The sequence below is a fragment of the Mustela lutreola genome, chromosome 4, assembly GCF_030435805.1.
Source record: "Mustela lutreola isolate mMusLut2 chromosome 4, mMusLut2.pri, whole genome shotgun sequence".
NCBI classification, from domain to species: Eukaryota; Metazoa; Chordata; class Mammalia; order Carnivora; family Mustelidae; genus Mustela; species Mustela lutreola.
In genome coordinates, this window is record NC_081293.1 from 5,466,590 (window position 1) to 5,483,161 (window position 16,572).

The 16,572-nt window shown below is 47.4% G+C and overlaps 1 protein-coding gene across 4 annotated transcripts in view; it reads left to right on the forward strand.

Moving 5' to 3' along the window:
• Nucleotides 1-1,942: 1,942 nt before the first annotated feature.
• Nucleotides 1,943-16,572, forward strand: part of C4H10orf90 (chromosome 4 C10orf90 homolog) — a 203,537-nt gene continuing 188,907 nt past the window's right edge. Inside the window, exon 1 of one of the 4 annotated variants that reach the window (XR_009353214.1) lies at nucleotides 1,943-2,752. Coding sequence is in view for 2 of the 4 variants with exons in the window: in XM_059172855.1 (XP_059028838.1) it covers nucleotides 2,513-2,752 (240 nt within the window). In the remaining 2 variants the exon portion in view is untranslated. The remainder of the gene's footprint in view (nucleotides 2,753-16,572) is intronic. The other 3 variants (XM_059172855.1, XM_059172858.1, XM_059172859.1) reach the window with 3 other exon arrangements.

Consider the following 16,572-nt stretch of genomic DNA (forward strand, 5'->3'; position numbering starts at 1 on the left):
TCTGTCCACATACAACCTGGATCGACAGGCCCGACAGGGAGCAGCCGGGAGCTTGGTGGCAAAGGAACTGAAGGCTAAAGGGAGGGGCTTGTCTGTACTCACATGCCAGTTTGGGAGTCCGTCTCCCCAGCTATGCTCTTTCCTTCCCCCTGGGCCTCTGCTTCCTGCTTCGTGGGATGAGGGAACAGGTCTTATCCTTCCAGGGCTAAGGACCAGGAATTCTGGAGACCTATGGAAGGTCACAGTACGGCTGTCTCTTGTGGCTGCAGTGGCTGCTTGGAGCCCAGATCCCGCCTGTGGCCTTGGGAGAGAGAAGAGCCACAAACAGCCGTGGGGTCTTTGGAGTCTCCCCAGCCACTGCAGCTGACGCAGCCTGTGGCATACGGCTGTCCCCAGCAGCCAGCCAACAATTAGTCAACCACAGGGTGGAGGCTGGGGGAGGGAGGGGACACACTGGCTTCATGATGGCTCTGGTCCCAAGCCAGCCATGGGTTCGGGTCTCAGTGCAGTGGGATGGGCAGTTCCACGGGCCCTGCATTATACAGTGTCCTTCCGTGTGCTGTGCTGATAGGAAAGACCTTCTCTTCCACCCACCCTTCCTTCCTTCCTTCCTTCTTTCCTTCCTTCCTGGCTTGAAGGAACTGCTGCTTGGAGACAGGCATCAGCAGGAGCCGGTTCAAATGGTGACCATCTAGACCTAGGCAATGGCCTTCACAGCCCCCAAAGAGCCAAGTGGATACCCTCTTCTCTTGGCGTCCTTGTTTAATCTTACTTCTTTATTGCTCCAATCTCTTCCCTGGCAGTCTTTATCACAGAGCTTCCAAATTGAAGATGGTGCCCCATGGTGTAACTCACTGGGGAGTGTCCAACATGGCTCTCAGGCTTGAATCCTGAGGGGCTGCTCTTCCCTTGGGAACCATGGTGCCATCTGTTGGGTCCTGACGATGTCCTTGACATCCTGGGAGAACCACAGGGAGAACAGACTGTGTTTTGCTTAAGGAGCAGAAGCCCCACTTCACTGTGTGGGTCACAGCGAATGACTATGGGTCTCATGTCCAAACGCTGGAATGAGAGTATTGGCCTCAGTTCTCTCTGAAGTCTCTCCCTCTCCCTTGTTTTTGTTCTCAGCTTCAGCATTCCCATTGTCTCAAAAGGTGGAAGTTCAACATTCCCTGTCCAGGTCCTAGCTGCTGACTATAGCAGGAGGGGGTGTGGTTCTGGGCCAGGGGCTGTTGGCCTGTTTCAGGAAACAGATTTGGAGGCATTTCCTCATTTAGCACCCCCCCACCTCCTCCCCATCTTTCGAGTGGGGCGGGGGCATCCTTCAAGGGGCTTCCGTGCTGAGAGCCAAGAGGGAGTCATTTGCAGAGGAGAGTGCTGTGTGAGGACTCGGAACACGGCCACCGTGCCTGTCATCAGCTTTCTCCTGGCCCAGCCCTTGATCCCAGGCTTGTAATTTTCACCCTCTAAATTACTGGGTTAACAGATATGGTAGCAAAACGTGAAATGAAATGAATAGGAGCACATCATGCACCTGCATTTCCAAATGATTCACAAGCCAGTGATTCTCAGCATCGTGTCCATCCCTGTGACATTGTAGGTGTCAGGTGAACTGTGCAAAGTAGGTTGGGCAGAAGACATGCAACCATACCTTGAAAATGCTGCCTCTGTGATGTGTGACACACGGCTCTTTCTTTGCTATTTCACTCACCTAGCCCTCCTGATGTACCTGGGAGTGGCAGGTATGATTATTCCAATTTTCCTTGTGTAAGACTGAGGCTCAGCATGGTGACGGGACTTTGCATGGTTGTCTTGGGACCAGAGCCGTCACGAAGCCAGTGCGTCCCCCTCACCCCCGCCCTCTGGACACGGCGCTTCCTAACAGAGCCCTGCTTTCCATGCCTGCTTGCAGCCATCCCTCCTTTTGTGTCAGGCTCTCTTCTTCACTTGAATGTGTTTCTTATCTTCTCCAGGGCTGAGGTCACTCTTTGTGTCCGCGGGAGTCTGCACTCGCTCCTTTCAGCCTTGGCAAGAAAAAGCAGGAATTCTAAAAAGCAGCAGTGATCACTCCTGGCTCCTTTGTAGAGCCCAGTAAATAATTCATCTGGATTTGAGGGGTCTGACACTGAGAATGCATATTGAACCTCACGGTCACAGGCAAACTCCACGTGCAGAACTTGAATACAGCGGGAAGGAGAAATGGGCCTTTGAAATCAGAGACGACTTTGAGTGACCTGAGAACACAGGTAGAAGCACTGGAGACGGATGGACAGCAGCCAGACAGAGTATTTTTAAGGCACGTAAAGGTCATTCCTGAGGTTTCCACATATACACATCCGTCCCGGTTGACAGCTGGGATCTGGGAAAAAACAGCTCTGGACTTGGAAACCACTAGGCGAGGTCCTAGCGAGGGCCCTTCCCAAGTCCCTCCTGCTGCACTCGATACCTGAATTCAACAAAGAAAATTGTGTCTGCCAGGCTCACTGGCTGAAGTCACAAGATTCCGAGTATCATGCAGCACTCCGGAATTCCTGCAAAAACTCGTCAGAAGGGGTCCACTGGCCGCCACACGGAAACGGCTGTGCCCCGGACTTTTCAGATCAAAACATTTAGCACCGAGTTGAAAAACCATGTGATGGTCATGGATTTCGTGAAGAGTAACTGCTTCCCCTCCCAGAGAAGAGCCAAAGTCTGCATCATCCGTGTGTATCAAGGCCTGAAGACAGCTGAGCAGACAGCTAGCCGCTATGAGGTATGGCCGAACCCGGGCAGGGAGCGGGGGCACACAACCTAATTCGGGGAGATGGAGCCGCTTCTCATCAGACACACCGTTCAGGTGTTGTCTCTGGTCCTGTGAATTAACCATCTGTTGGTCATGTTCCCCCAACAAATTTGGAAAGGACATTTTCATCTCTTCTCTCTGTTTTTGACATAGGGGATGGGGGAAGCCTGTCAGATGAATGTCATTTACACATGACACACATGTGCATTTGCAAACATTCAATAGTTACTGCCAAGTTAATTTGTAGCCACATTTAGGAACAGCAGTATGTTTCTTGCGAGTTAAATATTCCTAGCTCTGTAAGTTTGTAATCATCTGTCTTTAAAAACAAATTCCCATTTGTTTCCAGACGTGTTATGTAGAAAAATTATCTAGGACTTGCCTTGATCGAATTAAAATAAGTAGGCCTGTAAGAATGGGCTTTTCTTTTTTGCGAGTGAGTTCTAATTCTTAAACAGAAGCTACTTTGTGGTGGTGGTGGGGAACTTTGGAGTTTAGAATGTCAAAGTGAGATAAACATATCACTCAGACATATTTGTATGCTGTGGCTAGGCTTTGTCACCGAGCAGTTATTCTTGAGAGTAAACACACATGAAATCTGACCAGATCTTTGTCGTATATGGAATAAATTATGAATGTCGTTGTAATTGAGTCCTGTATAGCTCACTTACCTATCTCTTTGGAAAAATGTAGCATGTAAATTACTAATGTTTTTGAAACGGTAACCTTTTTGAATGTTGATGCTGTTGGGAGAGGCTTCGGCTTGAATGCTGGCAGAGACTCCAGATCTTTTGTCCCCCACCCTGGGCTTCCTTATTCCAGGGCAATGCGAGAACCTGTTCTGCAGGGTTCAAGGCTGGCTTCTTCCAGTTCCAGCCTTGGGATTGTGAATTTCCATGTTCACAACAGAGATATAAAGGCCACAGAAATAAGGGTGTTAATTAAATTCAGTAATAATTGTTCATTAGTTCATTGCCCAATCAACCAGAGCAAAAGGTGTGCAATTAGAATATAATTGAAAGAAACCAGAGATATTATTATTCACAAGTAATTAATCGGATGGGACAGAATTTTATCATTGTATAATTTCCATTCAGGTTAGTTTTTGATCCTCCCGAGAGAGTAAAACTTGTTGAATTATACCATCTTGCATTTTACAGGAGTGTTCATGGCTCCAATTTAAACCTTAAATGACAAAGAGCAGCTCTTGTGTCCTCATTTTTTTAAATGAATAAAACTTCATTTATTCCCATAGCAACAGTGAAGATGGCAATGTGGAAAAGTACATCTTTGCAGGAGAAAAAGCTTTAAGTATGCTGATAGTCACAGCTGTCCTTTTTTGGTGGCCCCTCCCCCACCCCCCAATTACCAGTTCTAGTCAACAAGTGGAAGTTGGGTGCCTGCTGCTTGATAGTAACTTGCAGTCTTAATTCTTACGTTAAAATGAGTCTGAGACCCTCCCATGGCTCTCAGGCCCTCAGCTGGGCGGTCCTCTTTGTCTGTGATTTGGGAAGTGGTCTAGACAGGGCCCACTTGGCTCAGGGGCAGGCCAAGTTGGAAAACCCAACATCTGCTTGTGCCTCCTATCCCTCTTACTTCTGAGCTCTGCTCTTTTAGAAGCAAACATTTTAAAATTTAAAATATTCTGTGTCCACTGAGTTGTCCATATTATTCCCACTGGGGCATGTCAGCACCATTTAGATTAGGAATTCCAGGAAGAAGTTAATTTCCTGCTCAATTTCCAAGCTGAACTGATGATAGAGCCCAATTAACAGCCTCGGGGCCCTGTTCGACTTGGCCCCGGTGATACCTTCTCTCTCACTATCTCCAAGGCCATGAGTTAACCTGCCCGGGCTGTGACCATAGAGAACCTGATGGGTGAGAAATGAACAAGGTCGCGAAATGAACTCTGAATGCACAGAGGTACTAGTTAATGAAACTAGATGGTTCTCCAGTGAAAGTGGGTTTTGGAAATTTTGTTTCTGTAAAAACCTTATGAATTTCAAGTTCCTCCCAGGAGGACCTACAAATCTACTTGAGTTGAGTTTAATGTATAAAACCGGCATTTCTCTAATGTGGTGTTAGTCCTGGGCCCTGTTCACCGCTTGGAGATGCTGCTTCTCATCGGATGTGAGAGGTGATTTGGCCTAACTCTGTCCCAGGGGCGGTCCAACTGTACTCATTCCCTTAGCTGAATTGTCTTTAAGAAGAATGGCAGACCTTTAATGGGACACCAGGCCTGCTGTGTGCAATGTGAGTAGGATGGCAGAAGGCAACCAGGGCGCTGAAGATCCTTGCTTGCGAAGCCTTGATCCCTGCTGACCCCAAACTCTTAAAAACACAGTGAGCTAAGGGCCTTTCTCTCCCCTTGCGGGTAGATATCTGATAAACTTCAGACAGTAACATAGCTAGAACTGAGTAATGGGGCTGAGATCTGTTTGAGTTCTAGCCGCTGTCCACATTGCAATACATGGCCACATCCCCAGGGTCCTTCTAAAGCCGAGCAGGGATGGTGTCGCCATTGCTCCATGGAGCGAAACCACGTGGAATTCAGAGATGTGCTTGTGTCTTCCGGAGTGTGGATATGAGCCGGCACCTCCTGGTTGATTGCTGAGAACTTTCTGATGATGGGCACAGGCTGAGGCATGCAAGTCAAGTCTCACCCGCCTGTCTTCTCTTAGGGGATAGTTTCTCATACATTTCATCATTAGATGAGCCAGAGAAAGTTTCTGTATGTAATCATCACCTTTTAGCTGTGCTTTTTAACACTTTCCAGAACTTATATCATTTCTATCTCTCCTTCCTACTCATCCTTTTTTTTCCTCTCCCCTTTGGATTTGGCAGTGATGCTCTATTCTGGCTGACTGTAGGAATCATGGCAAACTGTTATTTTGTATTTTTTTGATATGAAAAAATTACACACATTTAATGAATACATTTTGTTGAGTTTGGCGTATGCCCTCACCCATGATACCATCCCCATAGTCAAGGCGCTACACAGACCCATCACTTCTGAACATTTCCTGTGTTCTGTGCGTGTTACTTTTTTGTTTGTTTGGTTGGTAAGAATGCTCAACTGAGATCTGTTCTCTTAACATACTTTAAAGTGTGCAATCCCATGGTGTTAACGATGGGCACTTCTGTTGTACATCAGAGCTCTGGGTGTGTTAAACTCACATAACTGAAGCTCTACACCCACTGAGTGTAGAGTTCCCCTTCCCCAGCCCCTGGCAACCACCGGTCTATTTTTTGCTTCTAAGATTTTGACTAGTTTAGCTACCTCGTGTCAGTGGAATCATGCACTGTTTGTCCTTTTATGCTAGGCTTATTTCACTGAATGGGATGTTCTCCGGTTTTCTCCATAAGGTCACAAATAATAGGAGTTTCTTCATATTTAAGCCTGAATAATATTCACTGCATGTATATACTGCATTTAAAAAAAATGTCAATGGATATTTGGGTTCTTCCTTTATGGTGAACTTTTAAAACTGACATATGCCTACAGCCCAGCGAAGGCCATTGTGACCCAGAGCACATGTGTGGTTTCGCTGTATTCCTTTAAAGAGCATTGAACGTGGTCCTGGCATGAGGTGAAGTTACTTGAAAACAGTCTGATCCTTTTTGAGGCTGACTTTTTAACACTTTAGGGTGTTAGTTCTTTGTAAATGAAGATCTTGGCCCCAGGTGACGTTTGGGAAGTCGGGAGACCTGGTTGTGACAATGCGGGAAAGGCGCTTCCGGCACGTACTGAGGAGAGGCCCCGGTACTGAAGACAGTACTCCTGGGCTCAGGGCAGGCTTCTGCCCCCACCGACAAAGAATTGCCCCACCTGAAATGTTCACAGTATGGAGGCTGAGAAGCCCTGGACAAGGGCTAACTTAGCCCCATTGTAGAGGCATGACCCTTGTGAGGGCTCTACTTAATGTCCCATGTATGTGAGATCTTTCCACCAGAGCCAGGGGAGCATGAATTGTTTCCAGCTCTGGGCAAGGTCTCAGATGTGACTGACCTTCTACTTCCTTGTCGTTCCTTCTCTGGTCTTCTGCATGCAAAAATCAGTATTCAGCTAAAGCCTGAGGGACCCGTTGCTGGTCGCTAGGACTCTCTTTCACCCCTCTTCAGTATTTAGCCCCAAATTGTAGCTGGCTCAGCTTCTCCAGTTCCTGATCTCTGCCTTCTCTGCTCAATGAGACACCAGGCTCTCTTGATCTTCCCCTTTATACTCTGCAGCCTGAAAACTGCCTTTTGGTGGGGACAATTATAGGGCTCCCTTCTCTCACGCCCCCTCCCTCCAGGATCGCAGACCCCCGTTGCTTTTCGTTTGGTTTCTGGACACCATGGCTTCCTAGCTTTCATCTGTCTGTCTCATCATAGCTGGAAGGAGAAGGAGCTCCCTGGGCAGGTTTGATGTCCCTCCAGGGTCAAGAGATACCACTCTGGGCTTAGCAGAATGTTTTCCTGCTGTTGGAGTGAGCAAGTGCAAGAGGCAAAAGATGAAATAACCACTCTCGGGTCTCGGTGCTGCCCACTGGCCACATTCTTCCAGCTCCTCCCTGCCTGGGTCAGTGGGAGGCTGGACGTCAGAGGGCAGGGTTCTCAAGAGGTACAAGGGGGTCAGAGGACTGAAACAGGTTTTGTTGCCTCAGGAGGCACAGCTGGTGACTGAGGTCTCCAGATTAGCTGTACTCTGAGTGTTTTGTTGTGGGTGACCTTCAGCTCGACCCAGAACACTTGTAGTCTCTTGAGATCAATCTGACACTGTTACGGCCGGTGTCCATCAGCACGTTGGGCATGGGTGGGGGACCTGCGTCATCTTTCAGCCAAACCAAGGGAGGAGCTATGGCAGGTGAATGGTGGTGATGTGCCTAAGAGTGAGGGCATTGGGTTGCATCTTTCTGGGGTGAGTGACCCCGGTTGTTAGGTGAGTGACCTTGGAAAATTTCTTGACCACTTTGAGCCTTAGTTTCCCCATCTGTGTCCATGTGAACCAGGACGGTGTCTACCGCCTGGGCTTGGTGCAGTGATTAAGGGAGGGAATCTCTACAAAGGGCACAGCCGCAGGACTGGCAGAGGCAACATCTCATAAAAGTGGGCTGCTGCTGTTCAAGTTCCAGTATACCTTTTTCTGCCATCCCCAAGCCTGCCCTAATGCCGTGGCACAGAGACATGACCCCTGGGACCAGGCTAATTGTAACCTGGGCTTTAAGGATGCTGCTTCTGGACATGTAGTCCTGTTTAAATTGGTGCGAATATCTGTCTTCCTCCTTTCTCACACTCAGAGTGCCAAGGAACAGGGTCCTGTGACCGTCTGTGCTCTTGGCTCCGGGTATTCTCCATTTCCCAAGCAACTCAGACATTAGTCAGCAAACTGGCCCTGAGCTGAATGCACGGTTCCCGGTTAGAACCCACCTAGTTCTTATGGTCAGCTGCAAAGTCCACCTTTGAGAAGGGACTGTTAAGAACATGAGTTTTTCCACATCTGGTTCCTGCCTGAGAAAGTCAGAGAGAAGGTAGGAAGTATTAACAGGACATTTTTTCCATGTAAGACGCACCCTCCCTTGGAAGACTCACAAGGATATAAAGGAGTTTACCGCCCCAGGAAGGTGTGAATGGCCCTCACACTTTAGTGTCCTTTAGAATCCTCAGGAGGATGGTCTAGGAATGTAGAGCCCTGGGCTCTGGGAAGGGTGGGATCCAGAAATTTCTGTTTTTAACATGAAATCCAGGTCATTCTGATGCAGCTCTAAAACCCCGATCTGGAGCGTCCAGACGGGTATTTTTCAAAAGCATGAACCAAGGAGGAGATGGAAGTGAAGCCGGAATGACGGGCCTGTGTCGAGAAAGCCAGAGCCAAGGGGCATGGGGAGGGGGAGGGGCGGCACGGTCAGAGAGGAGAGTGGCTGGGCCACTGTGTGCCGGGAACGCTGAGCGATAGAGACGGAACAAAAGGGGCTCTTGTTCGATCCCTGAATTGCCTCATTGATCCTCACCACAGCTGTGTGAAGCACATGAGCCCTATTTTTCCAAAGAGAAAGTTCTGTGAGGCTCGATCCCTGGAGCAGGCTGCATGGGGACGAGGGAGCGGCGGAACGAGGGTCTGTCTCCGTCATGTCCTCGTCTGGGGTTGTGCTTCCGGCTGGTGCTGGGGCCTGGGGAGACACGGGAGCAGCCCTGGTCCTGGCAGCAGCAACTGGGAGCCCAGGGCTGTTCAGGTTGGCTGTAGACAAAGCCATCTGTGCCAGGATCGGACGATGAGAGGCATGATACCCCTGTGCTGACTTGTCTCTCCATCCGCTTCAGGAAGATTTCCTTCCCGTAGTTCTTGCACCAAGCGCCTCCTCCTGGTCCTTGGGTCCCACCTGGGTGCTCGCTTCCCACCGTCGGTCCCACGTTGTCCTCCCTCTCCTGCGGAGCGGAAGGATTAAAGCTGACTTATAAGAAATCATCAAGGACCAACTCTGTGCCAGGAACTGCGCTAGGTGCTGGGGACATGGAGGTCCTAAAGGCGGGATTCCTGGCTCTGCTTGTCCTCCGGGGAGGGAGGCCGGCATCCCAGGGAGTGCCAAGTCAGGGCGTCGACACTGAGCTGTAGGCCGAGAAAACTTGGCAAGGCTGCACAGGGAAGGGGACATCTGGACATGTTTTTCATAGAAGGTTGGGAGTTTTCCGTGACTGGGAGGAAAGGTGGGAATATGGGATACACGTGGAGAAGGAGAAGGCATTCCAGGCAGAAGGACTGGCAACTCCTGGGGGGAGGAGTGAGAAAACCATACCTAAGTAGGACCCAGTGGTCTCTAGAATTGCAGCTAACACTTGCAGGGAACCATACCTGAAAGGAGGCAGCCAGGCAGAGAAGAAGTTTCAGAAATTGGGTCTATGGCTAAATATTCATTTGTACCATGAGGCCAGACACAGAACAGCAGACAAAGCAAGTACAGTTGCTGGAAAACAATAAGGTGAACAATTCTTGGAGCTCACTCAGGGCCATGCATCGTTTAAGTTGCTCACCATCCAGAATAGAAAGATCTCACTGAGTAGAGGGTAAATTCAGTAGACATTCTAGAAGGGTCACACCTTGGAAAGGTGCTAAACGAGGTCTCGAGTAAAGGCTACTCTATATCCATCCCATAAGAATTTTAAAAACAATTCTTGAAAGAATCAGGTTCCTCCACAAGTCGTTTAATTGCCTGCCCAAACAATGTTCAACACTCTTTAAAGGATTACAGTGAAATTCAGCAAGCGATAATATAAAATTAAAAAATATCTAACATCCAGACCAAGTTCCCTAGACACTCAAAGGAACAGGAAGGTATGATTCTTAACCAGGAGAAATCATGATTAATAGAAACAGATTTATAAATACAGTGATGATGGAACTAAAAAGCAAGGATTTTTAATTTATTATTTATTTATTTATTTTTTAAAGGTTTTATTTATTTATTTGACAGACAGAGATCACAAGCAGGCAGAGAGGCAGGCAGAGAGAGAGGAGGAAGCAGGCTCCCCGCCGAGCAGAGAGCCCCATGCGGGACTCGATCCCAGGACCCTGAGATCATGACCCGAGCTGAAGGCAGCGGCCTAACCCACTGAGCCACCCAGGCGCCCAAAAGCAAGGATTTTTTAAAAAAGCTGTTATAAAACTATGGTTTTCCCTTTAGATTCAGGGGTTTAAGGGAAAATATTACCATGATGGGGAAAGATATGGTTGATATAAAAATGAACCAAATAGAACTTAGAAGAAAGAAAAAGACTCTCTCTGAGGGGGGAATTTTACAAGATGGGATTAACAGGAGATTGGATGTTACAGAAGAGAAGGTCAGTGAAATTTCTAAATGGAAGAGAAAAAGAAAGAGGAGAGGAAGGGAAGGGGGAGGGGAGAGAGAGTCAGAGAGAGAACCGAACCCGAGTGACCTGCAGGACAACAATATCAACAGATCCAACATACATATCATTAGAATCTCAGAAAGTGGGGAGGGGAGGAGGGTAGAAACACGTTTTGGAGAAATAATAGCTGAAATGTTTCCGAATGTAATGGGACATAAGTCAAAGCATTGCTTGTCAAGTACGCGTAAATAGCTTGGCCCAAGCTGTGTTAAATAGTATATATTTCCAGGTTTCCCAGTGGTGGCCACTGGGTTATCAATCAGCATTCTCTGGTGCAAGGAATATGTTTGTTTCTTTGTGGTCACACTGCATCATTAACTGAGGCAGTTTTTTAATTTCTTTATGGCTGAGATAATATCATTTTAGTGTAGGATTTTTTCAGCTCTGATGGACTAGGAGAAAAGGGGAAAGAAATCTGGCAGAGGCTCTCTGTATGATTTTTCTGTTCCTATAAAACAACTTATATAATTGGCTTACGGTGACACCTATTTATTATTTCACAGTTTTGTAGGTCAGAAATCCCGGTGTGGGGTAGCTGGCCCCTCTGCTGAAGTCTCCAGGCTGAGCCGAGGTGTCACATGAGGCTGTGAGGCTCAGGGCCCTCTTCCGGCATCACTGGCGATTGTTCACACTCAGTTCCTTGTGGCTGGGGAATGGGTCCCCATTTTGTAGGTGGCCTTCAGCTGGCACTCTCAGCTCCTGGAAACTGTCCTCAGGTCCTTGCCGCGTGACTCCAGTCATAGGCAGGTCGCAACATGTTTGCTTAATTTTTTCATGGCCAAAAGGACAATCTGCTGCTTTGAATCTCTTGGACTTAATTTGGAGAGACACCTGATTAGGTCAGGCCCACCTGGTATCATCTCCCTTTGATGAACTCAACATCAGCTGATTAGCATCCTTAATTATACAGGCAAAACCCTTCTGTCAGAGAATATAACTTAATTGTGGAAGTGAGAGCCCTCACGGGGTCTGCTCACACTGAAAGGAGAGAGAATGTATGGGGCATGTGCACCGAGGGGTGGGAAGCTAGGGAGCTGTCTTAGCATTCTCCTACACTATATTTAAATTTTTGTATCTGTGCAGAGAGGGAAATAGAAGGAGGCCTTGGAATTGTAAGCACATAGTTGGAACCTCTGTCTAGGAGGTCCAGAGGACAGGTGCCCTTAATTGCCTCTAGCTTACCACTATGCCCTCAGCACCAGGTGACCTTTAGGAGCATTGTGGGACGCATGTGTGAGTGGATGCATCCATGGATGAATATGATACACAAAAGTGTGAGATGTGTTTGAGATGAAAATCTGAAGCCGTTATGAGTGATGGTTGCTGACCTTGTGCACGCAAGGGATCTGCCTCTGATTAGATTCCATGCTTGTATCAGGCTCCCTCCAGACTCCCTCCAGCCTCCGTCATTTGCGGTGATCAACAGACAGACCTTGGCTTTAGGTAGCCCAAGTGAAGGTCCAAAATGGAGGTCCCTTGTTTCGTTACCCTTTTCATTAATCAAATTCCAAATAGAGACATTATCTAATTTTCCCTCTGGGGTTCTAATTTATATCCCTTCTCCATCCAGGAAGGACTTCAAGACAGCTCCAAAAATAAGTATGTTGGAGAACATCCAGAGTTTAGGAATAATAATTTGTCAAGAGAAACAAATAGGGCTGAAGACAAATGGGGGAATTATTTTCTTAAAGCAGACAACAAATTGCTTGCCATTTTCTATTGAAGACAAGAAGCTTCTTCCCAGCAAAGCAGCCTGCAGCCAGCAGTGAGCTGGTCAGCCCCAAAGAGTTACTCTCTAACAGGACTCAGATCCTCTGATCCAGCCCTCTGGTCACACAGACTTTGTGAAACCCATGATTTTAGCTACAGAGGTGCTCAACTCCTCAGTAATGAGCTCCGGACACTGCTGGCTTCTAGGCACTTGGTTCTGGTTAGTGGCTTTGCTTTGCTCCCTGGAGTCGGAGGACACCTTCTGCGGTGATGGTGACCTGGGCCCTTTGTGCCAGAGGGATCAGGTCGTGACTGATGGATATGCAGAGAGGGCCCCAGGATCACAGGGGAGACGCAGTGTGCTCCCGTGGGCGTTGTTTGTTCCTCACCACTGACGTCCTGTTCAGGGAAGATGCCTCATTGTATCTCCAGGGCCCATGTGCTGCCGTGCTAACCACCAGACACCCAGGAAACAACAGTATGAAGACTTTCTGGGGAAGAGTTCCACAATAAATGGCCACTTTCTCAGTCTTGGCTATGTAGTTCGTGGGGCCCAGTGCCAAAGGAACATGTGGTCCTTACGTTAGGATGTCAGGGAGATATATAGTCATTCAAGGTACTGAAGTGTCTTTTTCCCTCTTTCCACTGTCTTCTCTTGATTTGTCCTGGTGGTTTTTTTTTTTTTTTAAGATTTTATTTATTTATTTGATAGAGAGAGATTACAAGTAGACAGAGAGGCAGGCAGAGAGAGAGGAAGGGAAGCAAGCTCCCTGCTGAGCAGAGAGCCCGATGTGGGACTCGATCCCAGGACCCTGAGATCATGACCTGAGCCGAAGGCAACAGCTTAACCCACTGAGCCACCCAGGCGCCCCTGTCCTGGTGGTTTTTAATGTGTTCTTTAATGTTGGCTTAAGTAAAGAAAAATTAAGATCTTAAATTATTATCATGAATTTAACGGTCATCTTTATACTTCATAATGCCATTTTAGCACAAATATAAAAGCATTTAACTCATGTGGAATCACTAAGATGGTGGTTTTTATTGCACTAATCCCATACGTGCCAGTATGTATCTCATTCTCCCTAGAACAATGGAAACACTGCAAAAATCAACTCAAACTTTTATTTCATTCCATGATATAATATCATTTTTTAAAAAAGATTTTACTTATTTATTTGACAGAGAGAGAGAGATCACAAGTAGGCAGAGAGGCAGGCAGAGAGAGAGGAGGAAGCAGGCTCCCTGCTGAGCAGAGAGCCCGATGTGGGACTCGATCCCAGGACCCTGAGATCATGACCTGAGCCAAAGGCAGAGGCTTAACCCACTGAGCCACCCAGGCGCCCCCATGATATAACCTTATTTGACCAACACTCTGTAGCTTCAGTTTCTTGCTGGGCAAGGAAGGGCTGAGAGAAAAAGGGGCTAAGAGGGTCCTTCTCTCCGTCTCCTTCTGAGGTGTCGTGTGCAGCGCATGCGGGTGGCTAACGCAGATGCAACATGAGTAAGAGAGGCTGTGGTCGGGTTGCTCGGTCACACGTGTTCCTAGAAATCCACTGCCTTCTTTCTGCATTTGAAGTAAGTCTGTTTCCAGTGGGAGCGTGGCCTCTTGGGGCTGTCATCATTCAGCTTATTCGATCCTAGATGTGATTTGCTTACCCTGTATTCCCTTCGAGTCTGTTGAACTTCCATGCATGGTAGGCTCATTAGAATCCCATGAGCGAGGGGCACCTGGGCGCTGCCTGTGACCGGAGCATCAGGGAAATCAGCAAGCACACACCCTGCACCTGTCTTCTGCCCACAGGTGTCCTCCACTGTCCTCTGGGATTCCACGTATGAAACACAAGTTCAAAGATAAGATTATTTTAAAATCCAGAGTCCATAAATTGGACTTCATCAGCATGAAAACCTTGTGTGCATCAGAGGACATTACCAACACAGGGAAAGGAAGACCACCTACCTGGTGGGTGAACCTGGAGTGTGTGAGGCTGAGTGAAAGAAGCCGTCGCAAAAAGACAAGTGTTGACTGACCCCACTTTCACGAAGTCAGTGGAGTAGTGAAATCCACGGAGACAGGAAGTACACTGGTGCTGCCAGAGGCTATGGGGGCAGGGAGAACGGGAAATGAGTGTTTAATGGTACAGGTTTGCAGTTTGTGGGGGTGGAAAAGTTCTGGAGACAGACGGTGGTGATGATCATGCAACATGATGAATGTACTTGGTTTTACTGAGTTATGCACTTAAAATGCTAAGTTTTATGCTACGTATATTTTACCACAATTAAAAGGAATTCAAGATGACGACCTCAGACCTGCTTGTTCCTCTGAGTATATGCTACCCTGTGCTGCCTGCATCTCGCGCCTGTGAAGCTGGTCCTGTGCTAACTTGTGTTTATAAATGCATAAGGTGGGGCGCCTGGGTGGCTCAGTTGGTTGAGGCAGAGCTGGGGGAAGGTATTGAGTACAAAGGGCACCAGGGAATTTTCTGGGTCGTGGCTATGCCCTATATCGTGATTCGGTGCTGGTTACATGACTGTATGCATTTGTCAAAACAAAATGAATGGTACACTTATAAAATGTATGAATATTAATGTATGTAAATTATACATAAGGCTCCATGTTTTTAAATGTATGACTGTATGTATGACTGTCTTCGACTCAAGTCATGATCTTGGAGTCCCGGGATCAAGTCCCGCATGGGGTTCCCTGCTCAGCAGGGAGTCAGCTTCTCCCTCTGACCCTGCTCCTTCTCATGCTCTCTCTTAAAAAAAAAAAAAAAATGCATAAGTATGCATAAGGTGATTCTCTTTCACTAGATGATGAGATCTCTGAGGTCAGGGTCCCTGTCTTATTTCTCTCAGTAACTCTGTGTTGAATTGAAACTCTAACCTCCACTGAAGTTTGTTCATGATACATTTAAAAACATAGAGCCTTATGTATAATTTACATACATTAATATTCATACATTTTATAAGTGTACCATTCATTTTGTTTTGACAAATGCATACAGTCATGTAACCAGCACCGAATCACGATATAGGGCATAGCCACGACCCAGAAAATTCCCTGGTGCCCTTTGTACTCAATACCTTCCCCCAGCTCTGCCTCTGGCAGCCACTGAACTGCTTTCTGCCACTTAACTTTTGCCAGGTCTGGCATGTCTTTAACTGAAATCATGCAGTATGCAGTTGCGTGTGTGTGTTTGTGTGTATGTGTGTGTGTGACTTGTAGTAAGTTTCCATTACAACTTTCGGCATCTTAATTAAATGGATCATGTTGTATTGGGACAGCAGAGAGGCGAGGGCTCAGGCCCTGATGCAGGTGCATGTAAAATTTTTATCTTAACTCTACCCTTTCTTAACTCTTACCCGGACTTTGCGTGAACTCTCATCTTCTCCAGGATCAATTGCTTCCTATACAAAGTGGAGTTAATAATAGTCCCCTGCCTTCATCCCGTGCATTTGCAGGGGTTGAAGAAAGTGGTGGACAGAAATCGCTCAGGACAGAGCTGGGCTTATAGCAATAGCTCAGTAGCACTTAGCTGTTTATCATCCTATCATTGATGCCATCATGAACAAGAATCCCAGGCATGCCGGTTGCTCAACCCTAGCATGGCAATATCATGGTACCTTCCTTCTGGTGTTGCCATGGAGATTACTTAATGCCTGTGAAGCATTTTGTACAGTGCCTGGCACAAGGTAAGCACTCTCTCGAGTCGCTGCGGATATCATTCTGTTCTGTAGCCATTAAGGACCCAATTCTGCTATTCCTCACTAAGTAAAAGTCATCACCTTCTCTAATTGTGAGATGGTGTGAAAGGGCCCCATTTAAACTGCTTTCTGCCAGTCTAGGTGAAAAACACTGTTGCAAACAGCAGCCACGGGTATGAGATAGTAAGGTCTTTCTCCCACAGGCCCAAGGGAGGAGCTCCACGTGAACAGGGGAGCCAAAGAACAGGAAATACCCTAGTCCCTTTTTGTTTGTTTGTGTCTGTTCTATTGAAAGAAGAAAAATGGCAGCGATTGAGTTAAGAGTCAGAGGGTGGAGTGGGCAATCGAATCCTCCCGACTCCCTGAGGTGTTCAGAAGGGAAGTCGGGGTAGTGCTCAAGTAGTTTGGGGCTCTAACTGAGGGAGAGTAGTCAGAGAGGGCAAACAGTTCCTGGGGAAAAAGGATTCTACCTGGTACAAGAAATGGATTCG